Source organism: Caenorhabditis elegans, chromosome X (genome assembly GCF_000002985.6).
Source record: "Caenorhabditis elegans chromosome X".
Taxonomy (NCBI): Eukaryota; Metazoa; Nematoda; class Chromadorea; order Rhabditida; family Rhabditidae; genus Caenorhabditis; species Caenorhabditis elegans.
In genome coordinates, this window is record NC_003284.9 from 16,944,777 (window position 1) to 16,962,004 (window position 17,228).

At 37.1% G+C, this 17,228-nt stretch overlaps 1 protein-coding gene and 2 pseudogenes across 3 annotated transcripts; all 3 read right to left on the minus strand.

Annotated features, from left to right (window-relative positions):
- Window positions 1-81: 81 nt before the first annotated feature.
- On the minus strand, window positions 82-3,250 carry F52G3.3 (annotated as a pseudogene). Its single transcript has 4 exons — window positions 2,102-3,250; window positions 1,311-1,852; window positions 450-1,228; window positions 82-248 (listed from the first exon to the last, which is right to left on the minus strand). Coding segments are annotated over exons 1-4 (2,637 nt in total).
- Window positions 3,249-7,250, minus strand: F52G3.4 (annotated as a pseudogene). The gene is made up of 7 exons: window positions 6,630-7,250; window positions 5,498-6,438; window positions 5,313-5,387; window positions 4,826-5,267; window positions 4,531-4,776; window positions 4,024-4,489; window positions 3,249-3,755 (listed from the first exon to the last, which is right to left on the minus strand). Coding segments are annotated over exons 1-7 (3,298 nt in total).
- An 18-nt stretch (window positions 7,251-7,268) lies between these two features.
- Window positions 7,269-8,183, minus strand: F52G3.8 (Ovule protein). Its single transcript, NM_001375206.1, has 3 exons — window positions 8,059-8,183; window positions 7,671-7,761; window positions 7,269-7,618 (listed from the first exon to the last, which is right to left on the minus strand). Exons 2-3 carry the CDS (start codon window positions 7,736-7,738, stop codon window positions 7,459-7,461), a joined length of 228 nt encoding a protein of 75 aa, NP_001362098.1. The 5' UTR covers window positions 7,739-7,761; window positions 8,059-8,183; the 3' UTR covers window positions 7,269-7,458.
- Window positions 8,184-17,228: the final 9,045 nt, after the last annotated feature.

Consider the following 17,228-nt stretch of genomic DNA (forward strand, 5'->3'; position numbering starts at 1 on the left):
TGTTCTTGTCAAGAATGTTTTTCATTCTCTTGAGATGCTCTCGCGCTATTCCGTAGTGGAGTATGATTTTTATACGATGTTTTACATATCTGTCTCTTCTTCATCGATGTTCTTTTCGGATCGATTGATCTTTTGTTGATCTTTGACTTTTTGCTCTTTTTGTTGAGCGGGATGGGCATCTGTTTGATCTGATGTGTCCATGAGGATGATTTCGTCCATTTTCTCTTGATCCGCAGTCTGTTCCATTTCTGAAAAAAATATTTGTTTATATAATATTTTGACCCTTTTTCTGTGTTTTTTGTAATTTTTTGGGGCCGGTCAACTGCATTAAAATACATGTTGTTATGTATTTTATTACAGTTGTTCCTTAATTTTTCTACATTTTCCAATTTTCCGACACTACTTGAATAACCCAATTACAGGCACAACTTTCGAAATAATATTTTTACACGTTGATGCATTTCCAGCTGTTATCAGATTGCTTGATCCATGATACATAGTGTCCATTACCATCCGTTCCTGTGAATTCAGTGAAAGCTTTCAGATAATATTTGGAAGAAAGAAGTTCGACTGCTTCGTTCGAATTGAAATCTTTGAACTCGGATTTGTTGTCATGGAAAACTGGAACGAAGAGATAGTGAGCAGATTCCATAGACATCGATTTCACAAGATTTCCTTTTCCGCAAATGGTGTACTTGGTTAGAGTTGTTCCCAATCCATGAGTGAAATCGACTGTTTCTTGCAGTGTTCCGCTCTGGTGCATCACCAATCCCAGATATTTCTCGAATTTTGGTTGTTCGTCGGTAGACTCATGACACTCTTCGCATTCGGTTTTCGTGAGCAGGCGCACTTGGAATTCATATTCAAAACTTGCATCTTCGCCAATCAAATCAAAAATATTTAAGTAATTATTTGTTGATTAAGTGAAATTTACCTCTCTCAAAACATTGAAAGCTTCTGAAACATTTTGTTGACCAGCGTGATATCCCCGATTGGGCAAAAGATGACGAAGTCTTTTGACAGATTTGACATTTCCTCGGAAGATTCGTCCAACTTCGGCACTGAGCTTCTCCTTCCGCTGCTGATGGAATTCTACAAACTTCTCGCGAATAGTTGCAGAGACAAAAAGCATGTTTAAGAGCGCGTTCATAAAGCAGTTTTGCTGGCCAAATGAATTGTCCAGAAACAAGAATGGCATCAGAGTTTGCTCTTCTATTGGCTCATCGAACTCAAATAATGATAATTTTTCTTGGGTGTAATTTGAGTTATCTCAAAAATTTGTAACTATAAAAAATGAAAGAAACACATACCTGAATTTCTTCAACTGGTTCAGCTGGAACTTGAACTGAAGCTTGAACTGGAACTTGAACTGGAGCTGGTGGAGATCTTGGGCGACTGCACATCCCATCAAATTCATCTTCTTCTGGCATTGGGATCTGCTGAATATCTTCTGGCTGCGGAGGAGCCATTGAATTGAGAATTGTTTTCGGATCATCATTTCGAATGATTTCTGGGTAGACGACGTTTCTAACCAGAATTCCTCCTCCATATGGCGAGTCACCGTTGTGAGATCGTCTTGCGTGCCACACACGGAAATCAGCGGCTCTCTGTACTCGAGACATGGCAACACCAAGTAGGTATCTTTTTTCAGCGTGTAGTTGACGGCACCTTGACTGTGAGCTTCTGGCACGATCGGCAATATTTGTCGCCAGTCACCTCCCATGATCATCAAAACTCCTCCAAATGGCAAATCACTCTGGTGCATTTTTTGAAAGAATTGGCTGCAGAATTCGTTTATCAGTCATGCACACCTCATCCCAGATCACACACTCCACAGTTGCGAGAAATAGATCTAAAAACGAAAATTATCTTTAAAATAAATTTAAAATGCAAAATTGAATGTTGGAAAACAAACAATAATGGGTGAAATTTAGAATTCGGAAAAAAAATTTTATAAAAAAAAAAAAATTTTAAATTTAACTTTAAAAAAAAGTTTCTTGTTAATAAAAATAGAATGCCTGTTATTTTGGAATAATGTGATGTTTTGAAAGAAATTGCTTCTTGATATCGAAATTTAAAAAAATGAGAAAAGTTGACTTACACTCAGGTGATGGTGCGAAACACAAATTGTTACAATAGACTTTGCTTTGAAAGCAAAGTAAATTGTCGTGTAACAGAATGTTTTCCCCGTTCCACCTGGACCGTCCACAAACAATAATCTTGTCGTATTCCGTCCAATGGGTCCCAATTCGAGTGCTCTGTCGACAAATTTCTTCTGATTTGCGTTCAGCTTCTTGTACTGAGAGTTGGAACGCAATTCGTAATCCGTCTTCGTGATGAGATCGATGTTTGGGTTGTCTTCTTCTTCTTCAGCAGTCAAACCGTCTGGCACATTTCCAGAAACATCCAATTCATCCAATTCGAAGTCTGCCAATGACATGCCTCCGTTGTTCAGAATGAAATTGATGTGGCGCAAAGCATGGGCTCTCTTTTCATCATCAGATCTTTTTGTCGACTTTTGATTCACAAGTTTTTCGTAACACAAATCGAAAAGCAGCTTTGGTTTTCCTGGACACGTATAGAGAAGAATCTGAGCGAAGGCTCTACGAGAAGCAGTTGGTCCATCCAATTCAAAGATTTCATTGATAACGTTCACCCACTCGTCAATTCCATTCATCAAGCCACGAGCTTCAGCTGCTTCCAAACAGGTCTTGTACACTTTTCCTTTGTAGGTTTTCAGCTCATCAAAACTTGTCGGACCGCACATATTCATTGCGAGCAGACGGGTGGCAATAGCCTGCAGATTTCTCGCTGGTGGAGTGTGAATACGTGGCAAAATCATATGGGAAAGATCTTGCTGGCGGAAAATGAAGCTTTTGCTCGCCGTATCAAAACGGTAGTACTTTGGAACTTCGAGGAAGGTGAGATCGGTAGTTCTTCTTCCATCTCCAAGGTCTATCGGCTTTTTATTGATTCGGAACCATGCAATCACCTGAGAATCCTCCTCTTCACTCAAAATATGCTCCGCTTTTTCGGCATCAATTCCGTCCTCATCGAGGAATACAGTCGACTTGTTCTCCGCGTCCACGTAGAGCACTTGTCCAATATGTGAACTTCCGTGCATCAAAAATCTAGACATGTTCCAGCAAGCTTCAAACGGTCCCATCACTTGGAAATCAAGATGGTAGTGAGCCTCGTTCAGCATGACACGCCGCTTTCCCTGTTCTACTGGACCTCCAGCCTTATCCATCATTCATTCTATCAGCTTCTTTGATTCGTTCCGCGACAACTTCTTTGTCCAAGTTGCGAGGAACGAATACACTTCCGCTCATAGTCAGGCTGTCCGCCGCCAGCATTCCTATTGGAACTGTTTCGCATGCTTCATGGATGGCACGGTCGGGCCCTTTGAAAATATATTTAAAAATATATTTCAAGGAGCTGATGGAATTGACCACCTCCACATTACAGTGACAGTCATACTTCAAAAGAATGTACGGGTTATAAGCCACTACCCACTCACTGCCAGCAGTCACATACTTGGATCCTCTTTTCAGCTCAACCGTATTTGCTCTCGTTCTTCATAACTTTGCATATGGGCCGTCGTCGAGCATCGTCTCATCCAGGAATGGCTTTGGGAAGTCCTTTCCACATCTTGTCCAATGTCCCTTTTTCCCTTCGTTACAATATGAGTCAGGAGCATCTTTGCATGGGAAGTGAACATGCTTCTTCTCAACAGCTTTTCGTAGACGCATTTTCTGTAAGAAAATTTGTTCAAATGTGTTCGCAATTGCATTAAATTTATGAGCACTTGTCCAAATTTATTTAAAAACATTTGTTTTCTATTGTTTTCTATTCAATAATTTGAATGATAAGAAAAGTTGTATGAGAAGCATAAAAGTTAAATTGAATTTTTAGGAGGATTGTAAATTAAACTTGTTTTTTTTTTCAGAATTACTCATATCAAATTTTAATTATAAAAGGGAAAATTTTAAGTTAAAAGTTTTGAAAAAAAAATTAACGTACCGAGTGGAAGTCAGGATCGGATGGATCTGGAATCGGAGGCATTTCAGCAGTGGTGATGAGATCGACTTGATGTGCATTCGTGATCGGTTCCTCCAAGCAAACCAACATATGCACATGAGGCATTCCTCTTTGCTGGAACTCAACTGAATAAGTGTACCACTTCACTTTCCCAAAGATTCCAGACTTCCTGTACACTCTTCCTCGCTTCTTAGAATTTCGACTCCAGTCACGAGTCTTCTCTCCAATAACATCATCCTGGAGCTTCTCGAACTTTGTCTTGAAGACGGCATTGACAAATGCTGGAGCATGATACCATTTGCAATTTTTCTCCTTGGTGTACTCCTGTATCTCTTTCCATTCCGGATTTCCCGTGAAAGTGATGAACAAATTTGGATTGCCCATCTCGTTGGCCATTGTAACCGCATGAAGAATCAACTGGCGCTGTTATTTGCTTGTCCCAGGAACTCTAGAAGGCAGAGTTATCAACATTCCCAGCTGGACTGTTACCTTGATCGCTTTATGGATACGATTTTTGAAGTACTCCATAATTGCGTTCCTATCGGAAACTCGAGCCACCTTCTTCCGATGCTCCATGAGTGCCATCATCCGTCCTTGAATAACTCGAATGCAAGTGTTGATGCACCAAAGTTCGATGATTGATCCGTGGTGTTGGAATCGACAAACGTAGTACAGTCGATCTTGATAGCGGTAACATGCGTATTCCGCGAGACTGACCCACACTCTTGCATCCATCTGAAAGCATTGTTTATCAATTTGAATTTATTTTTTGATGTTCACTTACGTTCTGAACAAGTTTTCCGCGATTTCGGCGACCAACATCAAGCGGTTCTCCAGTGTACTCACCTCCCCAATTGACATCTTCATCTGGGATCCTTTCGCCATTTTTGATCACAAATTCGATATCTTTTCCTGGAGCATCCATTTTTTCAAACTTGGGACCTTTAAAGCTGAACATTCCGTTGTCCTCCTCGTCCTTTTCATCTTCCAGATTTTCATCCTCATCACTCTGATCATCTGGGAATCTGCGTTGTGGATCTACTTCCTCATAAAATTCTTTCGGGAAAAGAGGATTTCCGAATTGAACTGGGATATCCATGAAAACTCTTTTTGGCTGCAATCTTCCATTCTTGATTATGTAGACTTGACGCTGTTGTCCTACTTCGTCGGAATCTTCTTGACGATCTTCATATTTGCCATAGGTGAGAATTTGATCGTCGTTTAAGCTGAAAAAATAATTGAAGTTTTGATATTAACAGTTAAAAACTCACTTGAACGGATCTTCCAGCTTTCCCTCTTCATCTTCATAATCGTGGAGCATCTGATCGTCAACATCACTTTGAGAACTGTAATTGAACATTTAAAAGTGTACAATTAAAAACTGTCTTTAAATTTAAATGTGAAGATGAAAACGTGAAAAATTATTTTGAAAAAACTTTTGTTAAAAATAACTCACTTGGACGACTTTTTATCATCTTCATCGGAAACCATTTCATTTTCACTTTCATTTTGAATTGGTTCAGCAGAAGCATCTTCATTGTCTTCTTCCATGTCTACATCTTGATCCTCTTGTTGTTCTGCGGATTTCTTCTCTTGCTGGCTTCTCAGAAGTTCTGTGATGTTCGAGTAATAGTCCTCTGGATTTTCTTTTCGTTTTCTGATTGCTGCCACTTCTTCCAACACATGCTGTTCCCAAGTCAATGGCTCGCCTTTTGAAAAATCATGACGTCGGAACTTGTGAATGTTGTAGCCTCCAACTCCATCGGGAAATAGGAGCACATAGCCTCCATGTTCGACAATATCTGAGAAGAAAGAAATGGTGCGCTGAGGTTCCTTTGGATTTCTCGGGTAAACATCAACTCCGAATGGAATCCAGCTTCCATCATATCGATTAAAAGAGTAGGCAACAAATACATATCCTGGATCTTGTGGCATCCTTTCTGGAAAAGCATAGACTCCTTTGTGTGCCATCAGATTTTTCAAATCCTCCTTGTTGAGATCCGTTGTTTTCACGATGCGGAATTTGATGTCATTTTTTGCGATGTATTCAGCATGGATTTCATCTTTCATCATGCGTCGTTCCATTTCACCGATGCTTTTGTACGTTGCGTAGAGCTTATGATTCGCGTTCAGGTATTCTTGAATTCCATTGAAGAAGTATATGAGCTTCGCTGGAATTTTGTCCCGGTTGAGCAACTGCAGCCTGAGATCCGCAATTTGTTCGTTGTTTCTTTGCATAACAATCAAATTTCCAAACTGTGCGTTCTTCTCGTCCCATGCGTGAAGTGCAGATACATGGCCGCTAACTCCTCCTCTAATCTTTGTCGATTGCACTCCGTGTGCCGCCTGAGGTACCCGTTGGTAGCGAATACTAATCACGGCAAAGTGTCCATTGATCTGGAAAAAAAAATTTGGTACTATTCCTTTTCTACCCCGTATTTTTTCTGGAACATTTTCTTCGATAAATACGTGGCCTTTTTCTGTACTTCAGGCTTAGTAATGATGCTTTCTAAGCTTAATTTTAATGCTTTTCCTCAACTTTAAAATTTTCAAAACATTATAATTGTGTACGCTGAATAAAAACTCACCACTGTCGTCAGGTCACGGTACGTTGTACTTTTCATGGTATCAGTAAAGACTTGGGACAACTTCTTCAGCGGTGGGAGGTGCACAGCTCCATTCTTACAACAAGTGAAATTTCGAGCATCTTCGAAATGAAGTGCTCCGCAGAATGGGCACGGGACTGTCCGTTGTCCAATGTCCAACACTTCTGGCATGATCGATCGCCCGCGACTGTCATGAGGCAACATCTGGATTTCCCTGCGCGTTTCCTCAGCTGGATTGTTGTCAAGCAATGATCTTGAGTCGATTCCCAACAATCCCAATTCCACGAGCTTCATCGAAATGTAGGTGTCGACATTGAGAATCGTGTTATCCGAGTTGTCGACCCAAGCTTCATCAGAATCAAACTGGAATCCAATCTTGCACTCTGGATACATCCGTTCCAAACATTGCAAAGATTCACTTCGGAAACGTCGGTTTCGGAAAGTGATTTCCATGTTGAGATCTTGGTTCAGATGATATCGGTAGTGGTTGAACTTGTACTCGTGCAAGACATTCTCCAACAGTTCCTTGGCTTCTTTTTGTTGCCTTTTCGTCCCAGAAGCTTTTGCAGTATCGTAGTTCGTCTGGGCGTTAATAGCTGCTTCTAAAAGAAAGCTCACACTTGTGATAAGAATGAACTTTATTATATGAAAAATAAGAATACAGAAAAAATGGTATGAAAAAAAAAACATTACAATAAAATCAATTATAATCTATTATTGCATTCCTTGGCTTTTGCTTAGAGGTATGAATCATCAAAGAGGTTTCATACAGCTTCGGCGTGCTTATTGAGAGCTTCGACTTCTGCATTAGTTATTTTTGCTTCCAATCGAACAGCGTCGTACGATGAAAGATGATTTTCCAATCCCACTTCGTAATTTTCCAGCTTCTCGGCAATATCATTGTGAGCTCGGTTGCGCTGCTCCAGTATTTAGGCTCGATTTTTGAACCATTCCGCTGTCCGTGGAATAACCTGAATATTTGGAAATATACATTTTTCACTCTTTAATCGAATCTTGACTCACAAGTTTGTACAGATCAAACTTCTTGACGTTTCCAGCCATGCAAAACGTTTTGCTCTGCGATTGGTCATGCGCGACTCAATCGCATTATTCTCTGCAAATATTTAAGAACTATACTCAAACGGGTGGGTGAAAAGAGGAATACATTGGGATTGTGATAGACACATTACAAAAAATGAACCATGATAACCCATCAACATCATTCGATATAAAATTTTTAGCTATGGAAAATGAAAACGTGTGGTGTTTTTTCTTATATTTTTTAGGCCTAGCAAAAAACCATTTTCAAGACTGAAAAAATACATACAAGAATACAATTTCACTATAAAAAGTACTCAAATCACTGTTGAAATGATATGTTGAATTGGGGAAAAATTTGGTGAAGACTGACCTTGTATTGAAATCAAATCAGTGACAAAATATAGGCAAAAAATTACAGAGTAGGTAGAATAAAGAAAATATAGCAAAAAAGAGACGACCGCTCACCAAGCAGTCAAGAAGACCAGAGTGAGTAAACCTCTCACTGACATTCATTCGGGTGAAGAACGCTGCCAGAGGTGTTTTCCCGGGAGGCAAGCTCCGCCTATGGATCCATTAGAGTGTACAGTTGTTCGTCTCTTCTCTTGTGTGCAACGTCATGATAACTGTGATGACCCTGGCCACTGCATAGCGCAACTGATGATATTTTGTACTGGTCAAACACAATAAACAACATTTGTTTTGTTTAAAAAAAACTGTCGAATAAGTTTAACACGCAAGATGGTTGCTCAGAAATGGAAGATTTCTTGAACTGGCCCACCCTTGCCTGGATTTTTGAAGTTAACCTGGAAGTATCATTTTGACTGTAATGAACACTTGCTTGTTTGGAATTTTGTCCGGGTTGGAGTACACTTTTTAATGCGCTTGAAGTTTTTTTTTTTGATATCTTCATCGCTCAAGCCAATGGGTAAAACTCAGACGACCGCAAAAAATGTCGAAAAATTCCAGAAAGCGAGATTAGGTAGAATTGTTTTAAAATATCCATGACTGTGAACATTTTTGCCATTTTTTCCTTTAAGTTTTTATAAATTCAAAAAAAAAACTTTCTAGAATACATGAGAACGTTTTGGAAAGTCTAATTGTAAGTAAGAAAACTTGAGGAACTTCTGAAAACCTTCTGAAAACACAATCATCTTTTGGAGAGTTCTGGGAGTTTTGAAAAGTTTCATGAAATTTGAGAAATACTTGGATAGTTCGATTGTGGAAATTTTTTTAAATAATTTCCGAAAATCTTGGAAAGATCTAAAACATATTTTGCAGTGAAGCACAGCAAGATTATTTTATTAATAAAAACCTCTGCAGAGTACCATGTTTAAGACCAACTCAGTTTTGTTAGTCCTGTTACCGTACTTTTGCAGTTCTCTAGTCATGTTACCGTCGCTTTTCTGCATATTTTCCGGTTTAAAAAATGTCTGTAAAATATAAGGAAATCCCGTGAAAAATTCATTCTCATTTTTTCTTTCAAATGAAATTAAGTTGTTCCTTTTTTATTCAAATAGAATTAATTAGTTTCCTAATTTGAAATTATTTAAAATTCACGTGAACTTTTCATTTTCACAAAAGCAGAAGTTACATTTTTCTCAAATCAATATTCACGTGTGTTGTATTAAATAATCACAACTTTCATATTATTTTGCGGAGGACTGGCTCATTGTCAGAAGCTTTAACTATAGTTTATCAGATGTTGTGGAATTAGGTTTACTTTGTTGTTTCTATACATTTTCTTTCCAAAATAAAATCGTTCGATAAGTCAAGCCGGCATTCCTTGGAGTTCTGAACAATAAATGTTTTAGTTGTGAGCATATTTTCGTCTTTATCGAGAACAGAAATATAGTTAAGCACAGATCTAGAATATTTTGGTCATCGTTTGATGCTCATATCTCCCCAGGCAATTATGATATCGAAAAGCTTATACTGAAACCATGTTATTCAGTTGCTCATAAATATTCAGTTGGCATTATTTGGTGATTTTCCTCTTTGTAATGGAAAATAAGAATAGAGCACTGTAGAAACTTAAGAAACTATAATGATTTCAGATCGTAAAACACTTTATGACAGTATTTCAAAATAAATTTTTTAAGTGCAATTTTTTCTAATCAATTGTTCTAATAGAGGAACACCTGATATAGCAAGTTAATAAAAGGCAAATATTTTATTGCTTACTATTGACTAATATCTTCTTTCAAAACAAAGAAACATATGAGACGATGCGATGTCGTAAAATAATAACAAGAGAAGGAGGTATTTTACAATCAACTAACACAAGAACATCTTTTATATTTGGAATTTATTTGAATTTCTTCTTTTTGTTATAGACATATCATAACCATTCCCAATAAATATGAGTCAAAACGAAATATTCCTATGTGATATGGATACATTTTCCGCCATTGAAGACTTCCTCATTACCAAAATCAAGTTCTCAATAATTAAAAAAAAAAAAATTTTCATCTATTTTGCATTTTAGTTAACATTTTACAAGTCAAAAAACTTTACTCATCATTTGCATGTTTGCGGTTCCGGTACTTATGTATTGCATGCCCTTATTTTAAAATTAAATTAAATTTTCATTAATTTCTCCAATCAAACTAAAAGTGATGTACTTTTTCCTATTTAGGCTTAGAAAATGTTATGTCCTAACAAGGGAAGTCTTTGAAGGGGCCGGTAGATTTGGGGTTCTCATGCTAAAATTCCTACAGAAGAGTGTTAGTTATGATCTCTCCAAAAAATTTAGCTGCCCCGGTCAAGTTTCAGCAAAGTTATGACGTTTTGAAATTTCAGTTAAAAAAACCATTGAAATCCACTGAAATGATCTACATCTCACGAACTTTGTGCAAAATATTTAACCAACTTTGAAGTTGCATAACTTCGTTGAGGTGAATTATTTTGAAAAATGATTAACTAATAAATTGTTTGTTGAGTAAAAGTGAACAAAGTTTTAGTTATAAACTTTTTGATACCTTCAGCTACAAAGAAGAAAACAAGGTTGGCATTTGGCTAGTTTTTCTATTAACATTGTGTTTTGGAAAACGGTCACAACTTTTTGGTGGCTGAAGGTATCAAAAAGTTTATAACTAAAACTTTGTTTACTGTATTCAACAAACATTTTGTTAGTTGATCATTTTTCAAAATAATTTATCTCAACGAAGTTATGCAACTTCAAAGTTGGTTAAATATTTTGCACAAAGTTCGTGAGATGTAGATCATTTAATTTAATTTAATTTAATTTATTACGATAGTAAGATATCGTGAGGTAGAAAAAAAACACACACACATTAATAGATACAAACCATCACAAGTCGTTACACAAATAAATTACATAAATAAAACGGAACAAAAATAAAAAAGAGATGAGAAGAAAAAAATGGCTACATTGGAGAGGAAGCAAAAAACACAAATATCGTTGTATAAAAGGCAAGAATAAATGATGGATAGAAGTGAGGATAAGGTAACATTAGATCAGTGTTGCTTCATTGTGGGCAGTGTTCTGTTGACAAAAAAGTGTGTCCTAAGTTTAGATTTTCCTGTGCTCCAGATATATTTTTTTTTAGAACGAGTGTGGGTCTCTTGTTGCTCAAAAAATTCGACGGTTTACTTGCGAATAGAGAGTTAAAACTTGTGTAATGTACGTTTCATACATTTCTGAACAACAACATAGCAATTTCATAATTTTTTAGAAAAATGAAATTTTTTGAATTTTTTGCTTGGAGTTAAGCAAAAATGAAAAAAATAAAATTTTCCAAAAAGTGCGGACAATGATTCTAGGTTCCCGAATAAGAATGAAATCACTTTAAAAATGCGCAAAAATGTTTGAATGAGTTGTTTTACAACTTTATTCAACTTACAAAAATATTTCAAAAATAGAAGGAATCTAACCAAAGCTTAATTCTTATCAGACGCGCGCACTCCCAACTCGGCCACCGAGGACATTTTTCAACTCAATGTGGTGGGTATCACATTTTCGGTGGTCACGCAAGCTGAGGTTTGCGTGGATTGCATGGTAAGACAGTGGATTTCAATGGTGTTTTTAACTGAAATTTCAAAACGTCATAACTTTGCTGAAACTTGACTGGGGCAGCTAAATTTTTTGGAGAGATCATAACTAACACTCTTCTGTAGGAATTTTAGCATGAAAACCCCAAATCTACCGGCCCCTTCAAAGTCTTCACTTGTAAGTTTAAAATACTAAAGTGTGGTTCGTTTTTATTTTGCATAACTTAAAAAATTTCTATTAAAATGAAGGCATGTAATGCACAAGTTCCGCGGTTTCTTCAGATATGAGTACTGATAAAACTGTACTTACGTTTTACAGATTAATAGCAACACTTCTTTAGTCGAGCAGAATCAGAATCGGATTTTTAAAATTAAAATTTAAAGACTAGCGCGTCAAGCGGTAAACTGGGGAAAATTTGGATTTTTTTGAACCAAAATTGACTGAGCCATGGCCATTTGAAGATAATATTTTTTCTGGGTCTTTATTAAGTGTATTCGGGCCTGTGGCACCCATCCTGATTTATTGGGCTTAGAGTAGGTTTAACGATTGTCCAACACTTCTATGTGTATTCGGGCCTGCGGCCCTCAATCCGGATTAACTGGCCTTTCCAAAAACAGACGTAGTTATAGAAACATACGTCTCATAGAAGGCCTCCGGCCTGATCTGCTGGGAGTAGGGATACAAGTGGCTCAAAGTTTCTAAGAGTAAGAGGGCGGCTCTAATCCCTGATTTTCGGGTTTGAGGGAAATACAATAGCATCGCAGGCCTCCAGCCTGCCTAGTGAGGTTAAAATTGACCAAAATGTTCGAATAGTGTGGTCCAGGGTGTGCGGCAAATCTCAAAATTTCGATTAACCATCACAATAACTCAATTTTGTGCTAATTTACTAAACTTTTGTAGACAAAAGCCAATAGTTTTCGTCAAAAGTGTAATGCCAAATTTTTGATGTGTGCGGCAAAGTTCAAAGAGCTCGGCAAACTCGGCAAATTTGCGGCACAACCCTGGTGCGATTCGAGAAAAAGTAAAAATCTCGAAAAATCTTTAAAATTAAATTCTCCTCACGTTATAAAAATAAGAAATGAAAATTATCGAATTCATTCCCAAAATAGAGAGAGAGAGAGAGTGGTAGGAAAGTTTTTCACGTTTAATCCATCTTTTTGATTTTGCCAAATTTGAATGATGGCCTACATTTTGGAAAGTGTGTCATTTTTTTTCAAAATAGTTTCAAAAAATTGGTAATTCGAAGTTCTCTCTTGTGCACAAATTGGAACCAAATCTCAGAAAAACTGCTCGTTTGGGATTGAAAAATATAAAACTCTTCAGTACAAAGAAAATATTCAATTTTCGCGGTCTCCAGAAACCCGCGCAAATTAGTGTTCTACCCTTCCCAAAACCAATCCCCTCAATAATGACCATGGTGGGGCAACTATTTTTGAGTCATTCGCACTTAGTGAATGCAAAAGCGCCAGCTATGAGCCAAGTTATTAAAGCTCAAAGTTTGTACATTTTTGTCGGACACCCCATGTCGACAACGTCCCTTATTTTTTATTTCTGTCAAGAATGCAATTTCAGGATTTAATATAGGAAGAGGCAGACATTTCTACTACAGGAGTAATGCAAATGTCGACAGTTCATTAATTCAAAACATGTGAAATGGATAGTCTAAAAAATAAGACAAACAAAAAAAATTGAAAACTTGAAAAAAGATCAAAAACATCTGGAACCATTCCCCACGTGCTCCTAACCACCTGATCCTTTTTACTCCGTTCACCGAACATGTGTCAATTGGCAACCAAACTCTTTTTCATTCTCTTTCTCTTCGCAATGTCAACGGTTTTGTTTTGTTTGAAAATCTCAAACAAGTCATCTACTTACCAACAATCATTGACAATTGTTTCTACTGCGCCCTTTTCACCTGACCAGCGGCAAATAAATGTTTGAAAGATGATCGCTTTTTTCGAGCTGTTGTCTTGTTTTTTTCCTTTCCGCAACTCTAACAAATAGTTGCTCACTGTTCTGCTGCAGTTTGAAAACTTAACTAATTTTTTTTTCATTTTTAATTATTTTGGAAAACTTAAGCATTGCAATATTATTACTCCACTCGAATTTTGCTAAAAGACTTATGTTTCCAAATTTCAGGGTTTTAAAAAATAAGATGATTTTCAAAATCTATTTTTTTGATTACAGCTATTCCTGATGCTTAAGCCAGAGCTTTGGTGTCTTTAAGTTTTGAGATATGTAAGCTTTACTGATATGGTTCAGAGCATTGTATATAAACCAAGCGACTTACATGAAAAAAAAACATTGAAATTTGTCTCAAAATTGTTACTGGTTCAAAACTTTCTGTCATTTCGCGCAAAAAATTATGAATAAGTGTGACAAAAAAATTTCTGATTAAATTTGTTTTGGGTTTCAAGCTCTCTTTGCCAAAAAACTATTCTATGTACTTTGATGCCTGAAAAACCTTTCAATCGTATTTCCTATTTCAATGTGCTCTTCTGCAGCTAGTAATGCATTCTTTGCCGATGCCGAAAAACTTTTCCAAAATTTGAGTTTTTTTAATCGAATATTGCACTGTTTTTTTGTAAATACTCAAAAATTTAACTGTGGTGTTCAGAGTTATTTTCAGAATAATTTTTTTAGCTATATTATCGACGTCTCATGTTTCTGAGAAACTACTTGTTTTGTTAGAACATAATATATGTTATCACAGGTATATGCTAGACGTTAAGCCATAATTAATATTTAGAACACTCTAATATTTTGTTTGAACAATAATATTTTCTCATGTTCATCTCCCAAGCACGTCATGCACATTCCGTCGACTAAAGTAAAATGTGCATAAATAGCTGCTGTATCATTTTTTTTGGAGAAAAAAAGGGGAAAGGACCACCAAAACAACAACAACAAATTCACTGCTTATCCTGCTCAGGGACACACTAGCGACGCACTAGGGATGGAAAGATACAACAATTCAAATTCTTTCTTCTGTTCAACTATTTCGTGTTTACAAGAGATGCCACCCAAACTTCTTTCCCTCAATCCCACAATGGAGAGAGTCAAGCATTTATTTTGTTGAAATTCCCAGTGGGGCAAGTTAAAACTGACCACTTTGTGAAGCTAGTCTTGTTAGTCTATCGGTTGAACTTTTCAAAATTGGTTTTTTTTCTGGCGCTTCAATGAAACTTCAAGATGTGCTCTATGCCTAAGATTTTTTAATTTCAGTTTCTAAATTTTTCTATACTTTTTTCTTTCCAAGTTGTCGCGGTGCCACCGCGAAGGGTGCAACGACTACGAGAGACGCAGAGGCGGTAGCGGTCAGGCAACGAGCTGCGCTCGTATAATTATTATTGATCCCCCCGTTTGATCTACCCGCTAAATACTAATTTCTCGCCCCCCTAAATTTTTTGTTATGAGACAAAAGAAAATACTACATACATATCGACCAAATTTTTTTTCAAATTAAAAAAAAATTACAAAATGTGTCCAAAGTTGACCCCTTGTTCAAGAGCAATGTGGTTTGAAGCTTTAAAGTACAATTCGAGGACAAGAGCCCAGTGGTGGCTAAAAAATGCGTTTTGGATGACCTCCGCCTGACTCATTTCTCTGAGGAATATTAAATCGAATTTGAATGATTTAGTTTGAGCTGAAAGCGTTTTCACGTGCACGAGTAACGTTTTTTTGTACAAGGCAAATTTCGGTTAAACTTTATTAATTGAAAACTTCAAGTGATATTTTTTCTGGAAAAAAACTCAAATACAGAGTGACAAATCATTTTTTTAGTTGACAGAAAATAATTCAATGAGACTCTGAAACTTTCTGGGAAACTGCTCTGTTTGGTTGCACGGTTATCTTTTTTTGAAACGTTCAATTCCAGCACAATAGATTCATTTGATATTAGTTTTAAAAACTTCTAAATTTTCAAAAACCATAGTAGAACCGATTTTTTTGTAAATATAATTTATTGGATGCATAAATACATTAATCCGAATCTCTTCAAAAACAATCAAAGTATCTTATTAAATTCTCTCCGGTGCCCTCCCACCAAAACCCATTGAAGCAAGAGAGAGGAGAGCGATTTCCGTCCCGATTCCAGATGTTCAAATTGCATTACTCACCAAACAGAACGGCGATGCCTGTCTGTGCCTTAATCCGGTATGCACAACCATTATGTGCCGTTTAGGTTCGGGTCGACATTGACAGGGGTGTGTAGGAAAGCTGAGAGTAGTTGAGGATAAATTATGCATTGTGAGTGACTTATGGGCTCTCCACAGGACACTGACGCTGAGGGTTTGTAGACAGCTGTTTCTTATTTTCCAAGAAACTGTATTCCAAATCAAGAGTGTCGCTTGTTTTTTTTTTTTTGAAAAATCGAAACACTAAAATGTTTGTTAATTTTCGTTCCGTGATTTCCCGATTTGTCGATAAATTTTTTTGTAAAAAAAGCTTCAAAATTTAGACACTTTGTTATAATACTTAATTACCTTGACAATACTGATGCATGAACTGTGCTATTTTTTTTTCTGAAATTTCTGCATATCAGAGCGAATTCATATATTGTCTATATGTAGCACTCTTCTGTAATACTTTTGCACAGTTTTGACAGATTTTTCTTAACGCACCAGTAGTAAAAATAAAACTGTTCCATGAAATTATAATTATCTTTTTTCGCTATTCCCAAAAGAGTTGATTATGAAAAGTAAAATCAAGATTACAACAATTTCAGGGAATTGAGTTCTAACTAATGGTGATAACCAAAATAGTTAATATTTAAAAAAGTTGAAGTTTTTCGCTAAAAGTGGTAACCCCTGGTTTACGAATGGTTAAATCGTGTATTTGTGGGGTTTTGTATGACAGAACAGCTTGCGGAACAGACCTTCCGGAAGGCATGGGACAATTGGCGGCGACGAGCATTTTCCATTGGGGACGGCTGTTCGTGAAGGAAGGGGGGTCTGGACACTTAGCCGGGTGGTCGTTATGAAGTATCGATCTGTCGCGTCACCAGACTCTCGTTCTCTTCGTTTTCGTCCTCTTTGCCCCCGGTCGCGTCCCTCCCGCATCGTCTGTGTGTGTATGTGTGTGTATGTGTGTGTAAGTGTGTGTGTGTGTGTGCGATGAGTGAGTGCCAGGCGCAAGAGACGCAGACAGTACGAGAGGCTGTGTGACCCTCTCTCTGTATACTCCAATCGGCTAGTCTTCCTCTTTCTCCAACTCGTTCCCTGCCTTCTTTTCACCCCCTTTTTCCAACATCCCCACCCGTCCTCCCATCTTGCCAAAAATGGCAGAGAGCTTACTATTTTTTTTTTGTAGCAGAAGTTTGATTGCTCTGATTTGTGGGACCTTTTTAATATCCTGACATAATTGTTGATCAACTTTTTAGCACCATTTTAGAGATTGTTATCTTTTTCCTACCAAAAAATGAGATAGGCATGACCCTGATTGCCCTTAAGATAGTTGTTTTGTGGATAGTTATTTTCAGATGTCTTTTAATAGTTTTGTGAAAATATTTTTGCGTTTCTAGTTCGTGA

Coding starts and splice junctions, on each gene's coding strand:
- F52G3.8 (NM_001375206.1), bottom strand. CDS start 7,738: ATGACCAATCGCAGAGCAAAACGTTTTGCATGGCTGGAAACGTCAAGA. Junction 7,619..7,670: donor AGTTTGATCTGTACAAACTT/GTGAGTCAAGAT, acceptor CCAAATATTCAG/GTTATTCCACGGACAGCGGA.